This window comes from Pongo pygmaeus, chromosome 9 (assembly GCF_028885625.2).
Source record: "Pongo pygmaeus isolate AG05252 chromosome 9, NHGRI_mPonPyg2-v2.0_pri, whole genome shotgun sequence".
Classification (NCBI taxonomy): domain Eukaryota; kingdom Metazoa; phylum Chordata; class Mammalia; order Primates; family Hominidae; genus Pongo; species Pongo pygmaeus.
Genome location: NC_072382.2, coordinates 5,934,411 through 5,953,533, shown reverse-complemented (window position 1 = coordinate 5,953,533; position 19,123 = coordinate 5,934,411). Strand labels below are relative to the sequence as shown.

Below are 19,123 nucleotides of genomic sequence, written 5' to 3'. Positions count from 1 at the left end.
GGCCATGCCTGAGGCGAGATCACATCAGGATCCAGCTATGTCTTAGGAGGGATCACACCAGGATCCAGCTATGCCTGAGGCAGGATCATCACACCAGGATGCAGCTATGCCTGAGGCAGGATCCAGCCATACCTGAGGCATGATCACACCAGGATCCAGCCATGCCTGAGGCAGGATCACACCAGGATCCAGCTATGTCTGACGCAGCATCACACCAGGATCCAGCCATGCCTGACACAAGATCGTGCCATGGATGTTCTAATTGTGGGTGCCCTAACCTCTGAGAAGGAGCATGCTTAATGTAGGTTACACGGTTTCCATCTCTCAAAACTGCAAGATTCCTAGCTGATGGGGAAACTGCAACCCGGGAGTGGGGTGTTGCATATGGCAAACTAATGTGTGGGATTGGTGGGGTCTGCGTGGGGTGTGGAGGGGGACAGTGAGCTTCTTCTCAATGCCCAGCTGTGCCATTTGTGATGCTGGCGGGAAGGTGGCGAGCTGTTATGCAAGTTCTACTTTGTGTAAACTCTGATGTTGTGCTCAGACTGTGTGTGTCTACTGAGGAAGGCCTGACGTGCATTTGCTGGGACTGCTATTACAAAGCCGCAGGCCAGGCGGCTTACACAACAGACATTGATTCTCCCACAGTCCTGGAGGGTGGAGATCTGAGATCAAGATGTCAGCAGGGCTGGTTCCTCCTGAGGCCTCTCTCCTTGGCTGGCAGACTCTGCTACCTTCTCCCCACGTCACAAGGTTGTCCTTCTGTGTGTGTCTGTGTCCTCATCTCCACTTCTTAAAAGGGCACAAGTTGATATCGTTTGGCTGTGTACAATTCATCTTGAATTGTAGTTCCCATAAGGAGGAACCCGGTAGGAGGTAATTGAATCATGGGGGTGGTTACACTCATGCTGTTCTCATGATAGTGCGTGGGTACTCGTGTGATCTGATGGCTTTATAAGGGGCTTCCCCCTTTGCTTGGCACACACTTCTCTTGCCTGCCACCACGTAAGACGTGCCTGTTTTGCCTTCCATGATTGTAAGTTTCCTGGGGCCTCCCTAGCCATGCAGAACTGTGAGTCAATTAAACCTCTTTTCTTTATAAATTACCCAATCTGGGGTATGTATTCATAGCAACATGAAAACAGACTAATACACCAGTCATGTGGGATTAGGGTCTACCCTAATGACCTCATGTTAACTTAATCACCCCCCTAAAGAATGTAGGGGGTCCTATCCAACAAAATCAGTATTCTGGGAGCTGAATTACCTGAAAATGGGAATAACTGATCTGTGCAGAGAGGTCCCTTCCAACAGGGATTAGCAATTCAAGGAGGTTGAGAGTTGTCCTAGTTAGTTCCTGCTGCTGTAATAAAATACCTTATACCTGGTACTTATACTTATGATGAATAGAAATTTCTTTCTAGGCAAGAGGATTGCTTGAGCCCAGGGCTTTAAGATCAGCCTGGGCAACATACCAAGACCCCATCTCTACAAAAAATAAAAAAATAGCTAGGTGTGGTGGCTTGCACCTGTAGTCCCAGCTACTCAGGAGGCTGAGGCAGGAGGATCATTTGAGCCCAGGAGTTCAAGTCTGCAGTGAGCTATGAGTGTGCCACTGCACTCCAGCTTGGGCAACATAGTGAGACCCTGTCTCAAAAAATAAAATAAAATAAAAAGAAAGAAAAAAGAAATTTATCTCAGTTCTGGAGGCTGGGAAGTCCAAGATCAAGGTGCCAGCAGGCTTGGTATCTGGTGAAGGCCCAGTCTTGCCTTCATAGTGGCACCTTCTCCTATGTCCTCACATGGCTTAAGGGTAAAGGGGGCTGGCTAGTTTCCCCGATCCCTCTCATAAGGGCACCAGTCACCTCCTAAACTCCTCATCTCTTCATACTATCACACTGGTGATTAAATTTCAACATATGAATTTTGAAAAGACACATACACTCAAACTATAGCAAGAGTCAAGTGAGCTAAACTTGTAGGCAGCGATGAATGCCCCACTCCACACTGAAGTCCCAGCAAAGGCAGGGGTCCTGCCAGCCAACCTGAGAAAGTCCCTCCAGGGCACACTTCCTGCCTGAGAAGCTGGATGTCATCCCAACTGTGAGAGCCATCTGTCCCCTCAGCTGTGACCTGGGGATGGGGGCAGAGCAGATGAGCCCTGTTGGGGAAATAGAAATCAAGACCTAAAGGAACACACAGACTCATAAACACAAAAAGTAGCAGATTTTATCAGTGAGCAGCAACAGCAAACAACAGCCCAGCCCAGGATGTGGGGAGGTGGCCCCACATGGCTACAAAGCTAGAGTGGATCTTGCACTCTGTTTCTATGGAATGAAAGCTACAGTTGGCTGTTATTCCAGCTTGTGTCGGTAGTTACCTTGACATGGGGTGATGTCCTGATTTTCCTACCTCTTTTATCAGTTCCTCCTGTGGTTGTCCCGGCAGTGTCCCTATAGTCACAGTTTTTGACATTCTTCAGGAGGATTAAATTCAGTTCAGTTCCCTGCAGTGTCCCCCCAACCCCGCAAATATTGCACGACTGACAGAGCCAGGTTGTAGACCAGGAAGAGCTGGAGAAAATCGGAGGAACGTCTTGGCCCTGGTGCCAATTGAAGGACCATGACTCTGCAAGGCCTTGGCTTTGATTATGGGAGTTGATGGGACGCACATATTCCACAAGACAACCATGCTTTTAAGAGAGTTGGAGGCTAGCCAAATCCCAAACCTGGCCAGCCAATGGCCGTGACGTCCATGGCCCCGATGTTGTTCAGTGGGGGATTGTGACCTCACTTCTGGCTTCACATGAGTTTAACATGCTCCAGACTTGGACAATCAGCCTATTCCACCCCATAGGCTCCATAATTCGTTTTTGGAAAAGTACATCAGTCTCTAGTCCAAGAAGACTCAATTGCAATTTATCCAACAAGAGTCAGTCCCAGGAGTTTTCTGGGAAATACTGTGGAAAAGGAACTCTCCTCCTTCTGGAGCCACAGAGCTGGTGGGACAGAAGGAAGTCTGCACAGTGGGAACCCATTATGCCAACTAAGGGGGAGCGCCTGCCTGAGAAAAAGGTCACAGAGAGCAGAGCTGATGGAGAGAGAGAAACAGGTTCCTGATGACACTGTTAGATCATCTGGATCGACCCATGCCTGAAGCCGTGATATTTTGGAGCTTTTAGTTACTAAAGCAAATACATTCCTTTCCCTTTGATCCAGTTTGACCTCAGTTTCATTCTCTTGCTGCCCAAAACATCTCCACTTATGCAGTTGCCCAAATGACAATAATGTGTGTCTGGGTTCCTTGGTTGAGACAGCTATCATCAGCCCTGTCTGACTTCAGGAAAAAATAAAAAGAAAGATAGACATTCATTGGAAGCCTGCTGAATTGACTGGTGCCTAGAGAACAGGCTGGAGAAGTACAGGAGCTACTCAAGGGCCAGACGTGGCCAGGGCGCCTTCTCTCGTTGGCTTACTTGTGTCAAGCTTCAGTTCTCCGGGAGTGTAGGTGTCAGTGGGCAGCCCTAGGCCATGTATTGGTTTCCCGTGCTGCCATAACAAATACCAGAAACTTGGTGGCTTAACACAACTGGAATTCATTCTCTCACAGTGTTGGAGGCCAGAAGTCTGAGATGAAAGCAGGGTCAGGTTGGCTCCCTCTGGATGCTCTAGGGGAGGATCCACTCTTTGCCCCTCTCCCAGCTTCTGGTGGCTCCTACAACCCTGGCGTTCCTTGCCTTGTAACTGCCTCACTCCAGCCTCTGCCCCCTTCATCAGGCAGTGTTCTCCTTTCCCTCTCTGTCTGTTCACATGGCTTTCTGATAAGGACACCTGTCATATTGGATTGGGGCCCTCACTACTCCATATGACCTCATCCTAGCTAAGTACATCTGCAAAGACCCCATTTCCAAGTCAGGCCACATTCTGAGATTCTGGTGAGTGCGGCATTTGGGGATACACCCTTTCACCCAGTACAGGCCACGCCTATCCCCTGGTTGTATGAGACGATGAGGAGGATTTTCAGCAAGGGGTTCCTTACGCTTCCAGGGCACAAGGTACTGGATTTACCCTCTCATCAAGTCAGGGTGGCTGTTCCTACCAAGGGTGTTCTGGATGCTTTAGAAAGGGGATTGGACGTTGGACCCACCTCAGGCAACAGGGCCACCTATCTGTACACGTCCTTTGTCTAGTGCATGCATTTCTAAAATATCCCTCTCGCCATGGCCAGAGCATCCGAGAATGTCCTGGCACATCCTTCGCCACGTATGTCCCCAGTCCCTGGGGGACAGCATCCTCTGGGTCCTCTGTGGGGTGTGGTGAGTGGCAGAGTGGCTGCCGTGGGAGAGTCACCTGTTTTTTTCTGACGTATTTGAGTTCTTCCCTCTACATTCTATGCAGCGGGCTTTCCGTCATCTGGCTTCCCTGGCCTGGGTAAGTTTCAGATCCATGCTAACCAGATTCTTAGGCCACATCCAACCCTGCGGGCCTGGCCGTGGGACGCAGGGGCTCTGTAAGTGCATGCGTATCGACGCATTCCATTCGATCTTCAATAACGGACTCCCTCCTCTGTTAAGCACTCCCAAAATGTCATTCCCACAGAAATCACCCAGATGTTGAACAACAGAGTATGAAATTCCTGCGTTCCTCTCCAGCCACCCTGGGTCAGGCAGGGATCTGATCCAAGGTAAGGATGACTGTGAGGATGGGGCGGGGGGAATCTTGTTTCCTGTAATGCAGCTCCCTAGAGAGGGCAGCAACTCTTCTAGGAAGGCTGGGACCGCCTCCTCAGATCGGGGAGGAGACCTCCTTCAGGCAGAAGAAGCCCCTGGGTGGTTCTTCACGGTTTGGCTGGTTGGGGTCAGGATCGGTCCTGTGTCTTCCGGGAATTTCAGAATATCTCCTTTTCCATGGATGGATGTGCAGCCTCTTACAAGGAATGCCTGGCTCATGGTGGGCATTCAGAAATGTTTGTGGAATGAATAACAGACCCATGAAGCTGTGAATTCCATGGGCGTCTGATCTAGCAAACTGCAGAAGTGCATAATCAGAGTTGCTTTTCCTAAATCAATCAGCGCCCAGGCTACAAAAACAGGCAGAGGAGGTGGTTCTTCCAGCATTGCATAGAAAGTCTTCAGTTTCGGCCGGGCGTGGTGGCTCACGCCTGTAATCCTAGCACTTCAGGAGGCCGAGGCGGGTGGATCAAGAAGTCAGGAGTTTAAGAACCAGCCTGGCCAAAATGGTGAAACCCCGTCTCTACTAAAAATAAAAAAAAAAATAGCCGGGCGTGGTGGCACATGCCTGTAATCCCAGCTACTTGGGAGGCTGAGGCAGAGAATTGCTTGAACCTGGGAGGCGGAGGTTGCAGTGAGCCGAGATCACACCATTGCACTCCAGCCTGGGCAACAGAACGAGACTCTCTTTCTCTCAAAAAAAAAAAAAAAAAAAAAGAGTCTTCAGTTTCAGTCTAAATCTCAAAATAAGAAGGTAGAGGCTGACTTGTCACTATGTTGAGTAAGGTATGCAGGGCTGTCAGAAGCCGCCACCAGGGCCTGGGGATTCTCCTGCTTTTCATGAACGTGTATGGCAGCAGCTGCAAGCCCAGTGTCGACCCTCAGGCTGTCCCCAGTTAACCCCTGACCATCTGGCGTTGGAAGGGAACTCCTCCGCCTTCCATCCAGGGGGCACATTATTTTGTGGGGCCCAAAGCTTATCCATCCAAAGAGTGGCGCTTATTAAGAAAAAGAATACAGGCTGGGCATAGTGACTCACGCCTGTAATCCCAGTACTTTGGGAGGCTGAGGCCGGAGGATTGCTTGAGTCCAGGAGTTCAAGACCAGCCTGGGCAACATAGCAAAACCCTATCTCTACAAAAAATACAAAAATTAGCCTGGCATGCTGGCACACGTCGGTAGTCCCAGCTACTCAGGAGGCTTGAGGTGGAAGGAACACTAGAACCCAGGAGGTCAAGGCTGCAGTGAGAGCCGTAATCGTGTCACTGTACTCCAGCCTGGGTGACAGAGTGAGACCCCATTTCAAAAAAAAAAAAAAAAAAAAAAGAATGTGAAATTATAAATACAAAATTAGGGACAACATGGAACACTTACTTAAAATGAGAAAAGAAATCACGGCAAATTACAGATTTTAAAAAGCTGACAAATATCACAAGTAATACATAATACAGAAAAACAGTCGTGATAATTTTTTTACCTTTTTTGGCTGGCACTCTTTGATATCCTTTTCAGATGTCAATGGTATTGAATATTTTCCACAGTGAGAATCAAAAGCTAATTCAATCTTGTTTTAGCATGGTTGATCAAAATGTGTTTGTATTGTTTTTAGGTTTCTTAACTTCACAACTTATTATTGATAATGTCCTGTACATGTTTAGGATTGTTGTCAAATTTGTGAAGACCCCTGTCAAGTTTTTTTTCATACATGATTGGTGAGATTTCAGGGTATTTCAACTTTTCTTGTGCAGTGATTAATCTGAAATAGTCTTTGAACCGATGACACTCGTTAATTCATTTGTTGTCAGTGTCCGTGCTGCAGTGGTTTTTCAAGATTTTAAGTTGTCTTCCTTGATGTCAAGCCAGCAAGACATTTAAATATTTCCCAATATGTTCATAAAATGTACTCCTCGTCATTAATTGGACGATCAAAAATCCAGGAGCCTACTGATTTCTTCTATTCCAAATTGATCTTTTCTTCTTAATGAATTGCTTTTGGTTACAATTCAGTTCTCAGTTTCAAACTGATTTCTGTTGATTTCAATATTCATCTTTTATCCCATCTGTTTCATATCCCGTTAATTTTTACCTGAACTTTCTCTCAGTTCTTTAAGAAATCAATAAATTCAAAGATAACAAAATAAGGTCCTCTTCATTTCTAAACTTGTCACTCTAATTCTCTCTCCTTGAAATCCAGAATTGGACCTGAGGGGCAAATGCAGCTTCTGTGGGACTGGACCCAAGGCAGAAGAACTTAGGCTTTGGAACCGGCTACTCCTCCAGGATGCAGGGGCAGAGGTGGCCCGTGTGCAAGACAGAAGGATGGAGCCGATGTACAGAGAGGCAAGTGGTGAGAGCAGGGGGCAGAGCGGTCCTGAGTTCCTGAGCCTTTGCCATTTCTGGAAGGTTCTGGTGCCTTCCAGAGGGAGACCCAGTGGCCAACCTGCCCTGGGGCTCCCTGATTTCATCGGCAAGCTCCCTGAGCCCTGGTGCCCAGTCTCGTAGGCCAGATCAGATACAGGTCTTTGATGATGGCCGGAGAGGGACCCACAGCATGATCAGGAGGGTGGAGGCTGACTCTGTTGGAGGAAGAGTGGCAGTCAGACCACCCCTGAGAGAGGGGCATTTGGGGTACATCTGATTCCCTGATCTGGATGCCTTCTCCTTCCTCTTTGTCCAATGTATCCTTATTATCCTTCAAGGTGTAGGCAGTGCCTGCCTCCTCCGGGAAGTCCCCCATACTTTCAAGCCCTCACTTCCTTCTCCTGAGACTTTCCATTCCCCTTATCACATCTACAGCCCTTACTGTTCTTTTTTAATTTTTAAGAAATGGAGTCCACCTCTGTCACCCAGGCTGGAGTGCATTGGCACACTCATAGCTCACTGGAGCCTTGAACTCCCGGGCTCAAGTGATCCTCCTGACTCAGCCTTCAGGGTAGCTGGAACTACAGTCTTGCACCGACACACCCAGCTCTGTTCTGTCTTTTTAAGTGGATTGGTTTTGTCTGCCCAACTAGTCAGTGAGTTCTTTGACAACTAGGACCATGGTTTCTGTTTCTGTTTTTCACCTTTGCTGCAAATGCAGTGCATCTTTAATAAGCAATGACCTGGCCAGGTGCGGTAGCTCATGCCTGTAATCCCAACACTTTGGGAGGCCGAGGCAGGTAGATCACTTGAGGTCAGGAGTTTGAAACCAGCCTGGCCAACATGGCGAAACCCCATCTCCATTAAAAATACATCTCCATTAAGAATACATCTCCATTAAAAATCCCATATTAAAAATATTTTTAATGTAAGAGCTGGAGGCAGGGACAGGGAACAAGGGGTGACAGCCACCCCACCTAAGCCCAGTGGACTGAAAACAGGGAAGAGGCACGCTCAAGTTAAAACTGGCAGGCATGGCTGGGCATGGTGGCTCACATCTGTAATCCCAGCACTCTGGGAGGTCGAGATGGGCGGATCACTTAAGGTCAGGAGTTCGAGACCAGCCTGGCCAATATGGCAAAACTCATCTCCACTAAAACTACAAAAATTACCCGGGCATGATGGTGGGTGCCTGTAATCCCAGCTACTGGGGAGGCTGAGGCAGGAGAATCACTTTAACCCAGGAGGTGGAGGCTGCAGTGAGCCGAGATTGTTCCACTGCACTCCAGCCTGGGCGACAGAGCAACACTCCATCTCAAAAATAAAAAAAAATTAAAAAAAAAAAAAAGAAGAAGCAATGACCTGTTGAATGTGCTGGATGGCTTTATTTTAATGCCTCCTCTGAGACACACTTGTGCTGTGCCACGCGCCAAGCACATAGTGGACACCTATTATTGACCCTCTCAGCCTGAGATGGTAGAAGTCTAACTGCCCAATGGGTTCACCTTGCCCATTTAGACAGAGCCCATTTAGACAGAGCCTATTTATCAAGACAGGGGAATTGCAATGGAGAAAGAGTAATTCATGCAGAGCTGGCTGTGCAGGAGACTGGAGTTTTATTATTACTCAAGTCAGTCTCTCTGAGCATTTGGGGATCAGAGTTTTTAAAGATCATTTGGTGGGTAGGGGCTTGGGAAGTGGGGAGTGCTGATTGGTCAGGCTGGAGATGGAATCACAGGGGGTCAAAGTAAGTTTTTCTTGCCGTCTTTTGTTCCTGGGTGGGATGGCAGAACTGGTTGATCAAGATTACCGGTCTGAGTGGTATCAACTGGTCCACTGAGTGTAGGGTCTGCAAAATATCTCAAGCACTGATCTTAGGTGTTACAATAGTGATGTCATCCTCAGGAGCAATTTGGGGAGGTTCAGACTCTTGGAGCCAGAGACTGCATGACCCCTAAACTGTAATTTCTAATCTTGTAGCTAATTTGTTAGTCCTGCAAAGGCAGACTGGTCCCCAGGCAAGAAGGGGGTCTTTTTGGGAAAGGGCTGTTATCAATTTTGTTTCAGAGTCAAACCATGAACTGAATTCCTTCTCAAAGTTAGTTGGGCCTATGTCCAGCAATGAACAGCTTAAAGGTTCGAAGCAAGACAGAGTTGGTTAGGTCTGATTTCTTTCACTGTCATAATTTCCTCAGTTATAATTTTTGCAAAGGCAGCTTCAATCAGAAGGAGGTGGAGCCAACAGTCGAGGAGCGGCCAGAGGAATTTGATTCCAGGGCTGGTTCTGCCACTTGGCAGCTGTCACTATCTTAAGGGAGACAATGTTCCCACCTACCTCAGGGAGTGACCTGAAGGTTAAATCAGACCATAATGTTCTGTCTTATGTGCACGGATGAGGGAGAGGAGGCCTGAGGTCGTGACAACCGGCCAGTGTGCCCCAAAGACTGGGCAGAAAGTAAAAGCTCAGACATTCACCTGGGGTCCACAACAGAGACAGGCACATAATAGGGGTCTGAGAAATGTTTATTCAGTACATGAATAAGTTACGTTAACATCCTGTTAATTTCAGAGCATCAGTTCCTAGACAGTATCACAAATGGCAAACATGAAGAGTTAGGGAAAAAGAAAACAGCATGAATTTGCATCGTGGGACAATGCTTTGACGTATTGATTGTGCCTTGCTTTTCCTGCAGTCCTTTTCTGCCCCTTTCTTTCCTTCTTGCAAACAAGGCAGGAGCTGCTCTGGTTGAGACAGTGAGAACTTGCCTATACCACCTCTCCTGGTCCACCATAGTGCATGGCTGTGTGTCCGGAATTGGTGGGTTCTTGGTCTCACTGACTCCAAGAATGAAGCCGCGGACTCTCGCAGTGAGTGTTACAGCTCTTAAGGTGGTGCGTCTGGAGTTTGTTCCTTCTGATGTTCGGATGTGTTCGGAGTTTCTTCCTTCTGATGGGTCCGTGGTCTCACTGGCTCAGGAGTGAAGCTGCAGACCTTTGCGGTGAGTGTTACAGCTCTTAAGGCAGCACGTCTGGAGTTGTTCATTCCTCTCGGTGAGTTCATGGTCTCGCTGGCTTCAGGAATGAAGCTGCAGACCTTCACAGTGAGTGTTACAGCTCATAAAGGCAGTGTGGACCCAAAGAGGGAGCAGTAGCAAGATTTATTGCAAAGAGCGAAAGAACAAAGCTTCCAATGTGGAAGGGGACCGGAGCAGGTTGCCACTGCTGGCTCGGGCAGCCTGCTTTTATTCTCTTATCTGGCCCCACCCACATCCTGCTGATTGGTAGAGCCAAGTGGTCTGTTTTGACAGGGCGCTGATTGGTGCATTTACAGTCCCTGGGCTGGACACAAAGGTTCTCCAGTCCCCACCAGATTAGCTAGATACAGAGTGTGGACACAAAGGTTCTCCAACTCCCCACCAGAGTAGCTAGATACAGAGTGTGGATTGGTGCATTCACAAACCCTGAGTTAGACAGAGTGCTGATTGGTGTGTTTACAAACCTTGAGCTAGATACAGAGTGTCGATTGGTGTATTTACAATCCCTGAGCTAGACATAAAGGTTCTCTAAGGCCCCACCAGAGTAGCTAGATACAGAGTGTGGATTGGTGCATTCACAAACCCTGTGCTAGACACAGGGTGCTGATCGGTATGTTTACAAACCTTGAGCTAGATACAGAGTGCCGACTGGTGTATTTACAATCCCTGAGCTAGACATAAAGGTTCTCCACCTCCCGACCAGACTCAGGAGCCCAGCTGGCTTCACCCAGTGGATCCCACACTGGGGCTGCAGATGGAGCTGCCTGCCAGTCCCACGCCGTGCGCCCACACTCCTCAGCCCTTGGGTGGCCGATGGGACTGGGCGCAGTGGAGCAGGAGGTGGCGCTGGGTCGAGGAGGCTCCAGCCCCACAGGAGCCCACGGAGGGCGTGGGAGGCTCAGGCATGGCCGGCTGCAGGTCCGGAGCCCTGCCCCACGGGAAGGCAGTTAAGGCCCGGCAGGAAATCGAGCGCAGTGCCGGTGGGCTGGCACTGCTGGGGTACCCAGTACACCCTCCGCAGCCGCTGGCCCGGGTGCTAAGCCCCTCATTGCCCGGGGCTGGCAGGGCGGGCCGGCCCGCTGCTCCGAGTGTGGGGCCAGCCAAGCCCACGCCCACCCGGAACTCCAGCTGGCCCGCAGGCACCGCAGGCAGCCCCGGTTCCTGCTCGCGCCTTTCCCTCCACGCCTCCCTGCAAGCTGAGGGAGCTGGCTCCAGCCTTGGCCAGCCCAGAAAGGGGCTCCCACAGTGCAGCGGTGGGCTGAAGGGCTCCTCAAGTGCCGCCAAAGTGGGAGCCCAGGCACAGGAGGCGCGGAGAGCGAGCGAGGGCTGTGAGGACTGCCAGCACGCTGTCACCTCTCAGCTGGACTACATTTCCCAGACTCCTTTGTGGCATTGGTCACATGACTGAACTCCAGCCAGTGGAATGCTTCATGGTAGAGGCGTGCCATGTTTGATCTTTCCTCTTTCCTTCCATCCTTTGGCTGAATGAGAGGCCATGAGGACCTGGCAGAGGGCGGAGCCATAAGGTAGAAGTGAGGTAGGAGGTGGACCACGACTCCAGAGGCAGGGTTTGAACTTTTGGCCAGATTGAAGACAGGGAAGAGGGGAAAGCACCTGACCTTAAGACACACCCACCAGTGCCATGTCAGTTTGCCATTGCCATGGCAACACCTGGAAGTTACCGCCCCTTTTCCATGACCAGGATCTGATAACCTAGAAGTTACCACCTTATTTCTAGAAATTGCTGCATAATCTACCCCTTAACTTGCATATAATTAAAAGTGGGTATAGGCCAGGTGTGGTGGCTCACACTTGTAATCTCAGCACTTTGGAAGGCTGAGACAGGTGGATTGCTTAAGCCTAGGAGTTCAAGATCAGCCTGGGCAACATAGTGAGACCTCCTTTCTATAAAAAATACAAAAATTAGCTGGGCGTGATGGTGTGCGCCTGTAGTCCCAGCTACTATGGAGACTTAGTGGGGAGGATACCTGACCTTGGGAGGCAGAAGTTGCAGTGAATTGAGATTGCGCCACTGCACTCCAGCCTGGGCAACAGAGCAAGATCTGTCTCAAAAAAAAATTTTTTTTTTAAAGTGGGTGTAAATATGAGTGCAGCACAACCTCTGAGCTGCTGCTCTGGACACACTGCCTATGGGTAGCGTGCTCTGCAAGGAGCAGTACCTCTGCCACTTCAATGAAAGTTGCTGTCTAACACCACTGGCTCACCTTTTTTTTTTTTTTGAGACGGAGTTTCGCTCGTTTTGCCCAGGCTGGAGTGCAATGGCCTGATCTTGGCTCACCGCAACCTCTGCCTCCCAGGTTCAAGCGATTCTCCTGCCTCAGCCTCCCAAGTAGCTGGGATTACAAGCGTGCACCATCATGCCCGGCTAATTTTGCATTTTTAGTACAGACAGGGTTTCACCATGTTGGTCAGGCTGGTCTCGAACTCCTGACCTCGGGTGATCCGCCCATCTCGGCCTCCCAAAGTGCTGGGATTACAGGTGTGAGCCACTGCACCCAGCACCACTGGCTCACCTTGAATTCTTTCCTGGGCAAAGCCAAGAACTCTCCTGGCTAAGCCCCAGTTTGGGGGCTCACCTGTCCTACATCATCAGGAGCCTGGGTCTCTGAGTGACAGAGTGGAGCAGAGCCTCCCATCCACCTGCATTGGTCAATGGCATAAGCAAGAAAACTTTCATTATGCTGCGCCATGAGATTTGAGAATGCTTTATTACAGCAATTAGCCAGTGGACGTGATGGAAGTTGCAGATAAATTTGGGACTCTGGGAGCAAAAATCAGGTGACCTGACAATGGCTGCCACAGGAAGTAGATAACCACAAGGACGGAGGAGATAGTGTCCAGTCCGTGGGAGGCCACGACTGAGAGGCAACTCCTGGGATGAGGAGTGGGGAGCCTGGAGTTGACTGGGCCCTTCCTGAACTGACTGCACCCAAGTCTCTGCCGAGAGTCCTACTGGGGGCTCCAGAGAAAGGAAAGTACCATGACAGAAAATAAAGAACTTGGTACTGTTTGCCTCCTGACACTGTGGTCTGCAGAATTTATGTATGTTTGGTTCATCTCTATTAAACAAGCAATCTGGAAGCCACCTATTTCCAAACCAAACCAAGCTGTGTTTGTTGGCCTGATCAAGCTGTTCTTGTCAGGAATTCCTTTCTGGAATCACTTTTGATTGTTTAGAACATGTGTTCTTGATCCAGTTCCCTGAGGCAGCCCACAGGGGCTTCAGGAGGAGTGCAGGGTGAGGTTGATTGTTCCCATTACACAGCTGGGGAAGAAGAGGCCAGAGGGGAATACCTGGCCTGAGGGAACCCAGAAGGCAGAGGGGAACCCCTGTCTCCTCACTCCCAGAGCCAGGCCCTGTCCCCATCAGTGAGTGGTGGGAGGACCCTCATCCTCCCTCCATATCTGGTTCCCACCTGGGACCCCACAGGGCTGAACCTTGGGGTGGAATTGGGGAAATCGGGGCTCAACAAGAAAACTTGTTTCAGCAAAGGATTGAACTATCAGACAGTGTGGACTATGCTACTGGAATTTTATGGTTATTTACACGGAAATCTCCAGCGCTCTAGTGTGGCCAGAGGGCTCGCTGCTCCTGGTTGGATCCAGGGTTTATGGGACCTAAAATTTCTACAGGATTTGGGGCCCTTTTTAAGGGGGAAGAAAAGAAGGAAGGAAAGTTACAAATACAAAATTAGATATGAAAATGAATAGTTATTTAGAATGAGAAAGTAAATCAAACATTGTTTTTTAAGCAAGAGCGGGTAACGCAAACTTCATAAAATATTAAAAGCCTTATAATATTTTTCATAATTAGCTGCTTAACCTTTCTAATATGTGTTCTACATTTTTGGCTGCATACTGTTGCTTGCCTCTTCATAGATCAATTTTGTACACTTTCTATGGAGAAAAGAGAAAGATAATTGTGTTTTTCCTCATTGATTGGATTTATTTTAAGTGATTGATAGCTGGATACATAAAACATGCAACTTCACACAGAGACGTTTTTGCCATGTGTATTCCTGCTCCAGCATTTTGGATACAAAAACAGGGTGTCTGATGAATGTTACTTTCACATTTCCCAGGAGAAAAGAGTTATGGTATGTGTTCTGATTACACATGCTGCATTAGCAAAGATCTTGCTAACAGGTGAGACCCGCTCTGAGCAGGCACCCGTGAGAACAGAACCCCCCACTTAGAATTGTACATCTGGGGATCGGAGGATTCTTCTATAAGCTAGCTTCTGATTCGGTACATTTCAAATCTTATTTCTTCTCTGTTACCCACTCCCCCACATAGTTCCTTCGTCTGTTCATTTTTTCAGGCAGCTCTTTCCACGATGCCCGGGGAGCTGGCACAGCAGGCAGTGGGAACGTTCCTGGGAGCCGTTCCTAACCTGGGGCGCTAGCAATTGCCTAACCACACACAGAAGTGATCGGAAACCACATAAACGCACCTCACTAAGCCCAAACTGCAGGAACACCCTAACTCCACTCAGCTCCACCCCCCAAATACCTGTGGGCACACCGGTGCCACCTGACCTAAAGTGGAGTGTGATGGAGGTACCGGAGTAGAAGGTCTAAGGGATATATCATTTTATAAGTTTTATCGAAACATAACATCATCGTGTGAACAATTTCTAGGGCTCCTCCCCTTGCAAATGAGGGGCCCTGTGGTAGCCACTGACTGCTAAGAAACGAGAAGGTCCTCCTACCAACTGTCGGCTTTAGACTGGGCCACCTTGTGGCTGCCCAGGTTGGAGAAGTCATGAAGTATGGAGTTTGTAGTCAGAAGACATGGGTTGGATCCTGGACAAAACATGAGCTGTAAAGCACTGTACAGGCATCAGTTACTCTTACTGGCCAAATGAGCACTTGCTAAGTGCATCTGGCATTTGAGGCCAGTGCTGGTACCAAGCGCTCCGCTAAATGCTGGAATGACTGATAAAGAGCCGCCACTCTGCCTCACGTGCCCCCCCGGGACACACAGACCTGGGGGCCTGAGCCCTAGATGGGAAAGCACGTGACTCAGGAAATGAAATCACTCAGAGGTAATTTCTCCTTCTGGGAGGGCTGCACAGCCCCTAGCCCAGGGCAATGAACACCCAGGGGGAGCCCAGGAAGGGGAGTCCTGTCCAGGTGCACAGTCTTCGAGTCCCCAGGACACCATCACCTGCCACGGCACAGAACCGCAGGCTGTGAGAGTTGATTCCAGGGGTGTATTTTATAGCTTACTGATGAGCTGTCCTCTCCTGTCTCAGGATCTGACCTGTGCCCTGGCTGGCTCAAAGGCTCCATCTTTTGGGAGGAGACTGAGAATTGCTTCAGAAAGATGCCAAGAGAAAGAACAAGATCATTTTCACCTTCTGACCTGAAAAACAGGATGACGCAGCCAGGTGCCAGGCTTGCAGGCCAGGCTGTGGTCTGGAGATGGTATCTTTCCACTTCTGTCTTTCCTCCTCCCTCACCTCTTTAAGTCCGGGACTGACTCTGCAGGGACCTCCTGTCTTGCACCCCCTCCATGCAAGCCGAGAGCCTCGAGGCTGGATGCTGGGTGGTAGGAAAGGGCTGTGATTTATGGAAAGTGCAGGGAACATCTGCCTTGTTCTGGCCCCAGGGGACTGTGGGAAGGAAAGGGGGAGGGAGGAGAGTGGAGCCAGCTGATGTGTGTCCCAGATGTTCCGTCTTTGGGCTTTTGGGCAAAGTGAGGGGGCCCTGGGAGGGACAGTCAGTGAGGTACGAGACTCTGGCTCTGGGGGACACTGCCTGGAAGGCTGCCCTCCATTGCCTGGGGCACTGTCCTATCAGCGTCTGCTGGAGTGACTGCCAGTGAAGCCAGGCAGAGGCTCTTCCTTTCCCAGTGCAGCCTGGAGGAAAGCGAACAGGCCTGCCCTGGGTGTGAGGGGTGACAGGGTAAGGTGACCTCATAGCAAATGCCAGGGGTCCAGGGCTGGCCAGGGGTCAGAGGGATGGTGGGGCAGAGTCTCATGGTCCACAGCCAGCAAGATCTGGGTCAGCGATGGCGACACCGTTTACTTGCAGACTGCAGGCACACCTGGGGAAAGGTGCACGGGGGCACCACCTTGGTGGCCAGTTGGTGCCACCCAAGGACCAGCATAGGGCCAAAGATCACCCGAGGTCACCTGCCTCCTCCACAAAGATGCCATCTTAGGCAGAGAAGGTGGTTGGGAGAAAGCTTTCATATTCAAATGAGATTCCTGTTATCCACCCATAGATAACCAGCTTAAAGCAGGGTAGGGCTAAAAGCTAATATTTTCCCCCAACCAGATGATCTGCTATAAACAAATAAATTGCATCTTCCAGCGGGGTTGCATTGTGAGATCCAGGACACAGGTGGTGTGGGGAGCTTCAACATGCAGGGAAGTGACCCCCACATGCAGCTGCAAAGTCCTTGGGGCTCCCCCAAGAAGGCCGGCCAGACACTTGGCAGGGACGAGGTGGGAGGCAGCTCACGGCTCGGGAATCTCCAGGGCATGGGCTCGCACAGATGGGAAGCACCTGTGGGCGGCTCTCAAGCCCCCACCTCATTGGTGCCCATGGTGGGCGTCTCCCCACCTTCCAGCTCGGGCTCCTCGCGAAGCGCCCGTTGGAGCACAGTCCCCAGGGACCTGGTGGGCAGCCTGTGGCTCCTCTGGCTGCCCACCAGGAAGTAGATGACGGGGTTGGCGCTGCTGCTTATGGACGAGGAGAGGCGTGACAAGCTGAAGCACAGGACCTGCATCTTGGGCGGCAGGCTCAACCAGTACAGCACAAACCAGTAGATGCTCAGAGGCAGGGAAAAGATGAGGAACACCAGGACAGAGGCCAGGACCACCACGAACAGCTGAGTGGGCTGCCGCCGCCACTGCTGGGAGCTCCTCCGCACCCGGACAAAGAGGGTCAGGCTGGACAGAGTCATCACTGGGGTTAAGACCCCCATGATGAGGGCGGCCTGGACCATGTCCACCCTGAAGCACCGATCTTCATTGAATTTCAAGAACTTGCTGCAGAAGGAGGAGGTCAACCCATTCATCAGGAGACACAGCGTCCAGAGCAGGGCACACACCCGGGCTGACAGGTGCCTGGGCCGGTGACACTTGAACCAGATAGGGAAGAGGACGGAGAGACAGCGCTGGGTGCTGATGGCCGTCAGCAGGCTCAGGCCCACTGTGTAGGCAAAGTACTTCAGTCTCTTCATCAGCTCGTGGACCTTGTCAGTGGTGTTGACCAGGGGCTGGGTTTCCAGGCTGAGCATGGAAGCCACGCTGAAGAGGAAGAGGAGGTCGGCTGCTGCCAGGTTGAGGATGTAGATGCAGAAGGGGGTCCTGCGCATTCGAAAGCCCAGCAGCCAGATCACCATGCTGTTGCCTGCCATCCCGCACAGGCAGGTGAACATGGCCAGGCAGCTCAGCACCAGGTAGGCCGTGTGCACCGTGCTCCCTCTGGAATGGTTTGGGGCCGACTCCATGGTCCCACTGCTATTCAAAGTCTGGTTCATCCCTACGAGAGGAAGATGCACCAGTGTGAAATTCTGTGTTGCTGGGACCACGGGGGACCCCTGGGTGCCCCTCGAATTTCCAGCTTCAGAGCTCTCCCCTCCAGGTTCTTTATGCAACAGACCATGACGGGGAGGCTTAACCTTCCTCCGCTCCTGTGATTCACTCAGCCCAGATCTGCCTCCAGGGTCACCTTTATAGCTACAAAGCTGTTATAGATGCCCTTTATCGGGTTAAAAAATTCTCTTCTATCTTGCTTTGAATTATTTTTTAAATCGTGGAGAGGTATTGACTTTCATCAAATGCTTTTTCTACGTCTATTATAGAAAAATCATTATTATCAATAGATGTAGAAAAAGTATTTGATAGAAGCATTTGAAATCATTTTTTTTCCTCCTGTAATTGTCAAACCCTGTGAGTTAATTTAAAAAAACAATAGACCTTAGGGCTGGGCGTGGTGGTGCATGCCTGTAACCCCAGCACTTTGGGAGGCTTGCTTGAGGCCAGGAGTTTGAGACCAGCCTGGGCAACATAGCAAGATCCCATCTCTACAATTTTTTTTTTTTTAATTAGCCGGGCATGGTGGCACACACCTGTGTTCCCAGCTACTTGGAAGGCCGAGGCAGGAGGATCGCTTGAGCCTGGCACATTGAGGTTGTAGTGAGCCATGGTCCCACCACTGCACCCCAGCCTGGAAGACAGAGCGAGACCTTGTCTCTTAAAAAAAAAAAAAAAAATTAGACCTCAGGGCAAAGAGCAGAATTAACTACACTCAGTTTAAGACACACCATGAGCATCAGCCCATTAAAAACCCTCCATTTATTCAAGTTTCCTTCCCCATCCCATCTTAGCTGCCTTTTTCCCCCTGCCACTTGCATCCATCCAACCTGTTTCACACAAGTCCTTGGACACCTCAATATCTTTCAAGATGGAGTGGTTGCCCCTTGTGTTTTAAATTTACATAAATGTTGTGATTTAGAATTAATGATGGGTTTTTTATTTTTCACTTGACAATATGTTTGTAGGATATATCCAGGTGGCTGTATGCAAAAGTTGTGGTTTAAAATGTCATAGTGCACATTGATCTGTTATCTATTCCTTACTGTGGATCCTCAGCTTGCTTCAAAATTCCCATTATCACCAAAACACTGTGTTGAACATCCTCATGCATGTATCCATTGGACTTGACTTAGGATTTTTCCGGGATACATTCTTGGAGGAGGATTGCTCGGTCATAGAACATATGCACATGTAGTTTCACTAAATATTGCCTGGTAATTCTTTTTCTGAGTGGCTGCTTCAGGTTTCACCTGTACCAGCAGAATAGGAATGTTCACGTTTTCCCATTCTCTCATCAACACTTGGTGCTATTTGTTTTTCTAACTTTTGCCAACCTGATGGTTGCAAAGTGATATACTGTAGATATTTTAACTTGCATTTCTGTGATTACAGTGAGTTTGAGCATCAATTCATATATCTGTTAGC

General features: G+C 49.7%; 1 protein-coding gene across 1 annotated transcript; it reads right to left on the bottom strand.

Moving 5' to 3' along the window:
- Positions 1 to 16,674: 16,674 nt before the first annotated feature.
- Positions 16,675 to 18,307, bottom strand: MRGPRD (MAS related GPR family member D). The gene is made up of 2 exons (XM_054441675.1): positions 18,232 to 18,307; positions 16,675 to 17,642 (listed from the first exon to the last, which is right to left on the bottom strand). Exons 1-2 carry the CDS (start codon positions 18,305 to 18,307, stop codon positions 16,675 to 16,677), a joined length of 1,044 nt encoding a protein of 347 aa, XP_054297650.1.
- Positions 18,308 to 19,123: the final 816 nt, after the last annotated feature.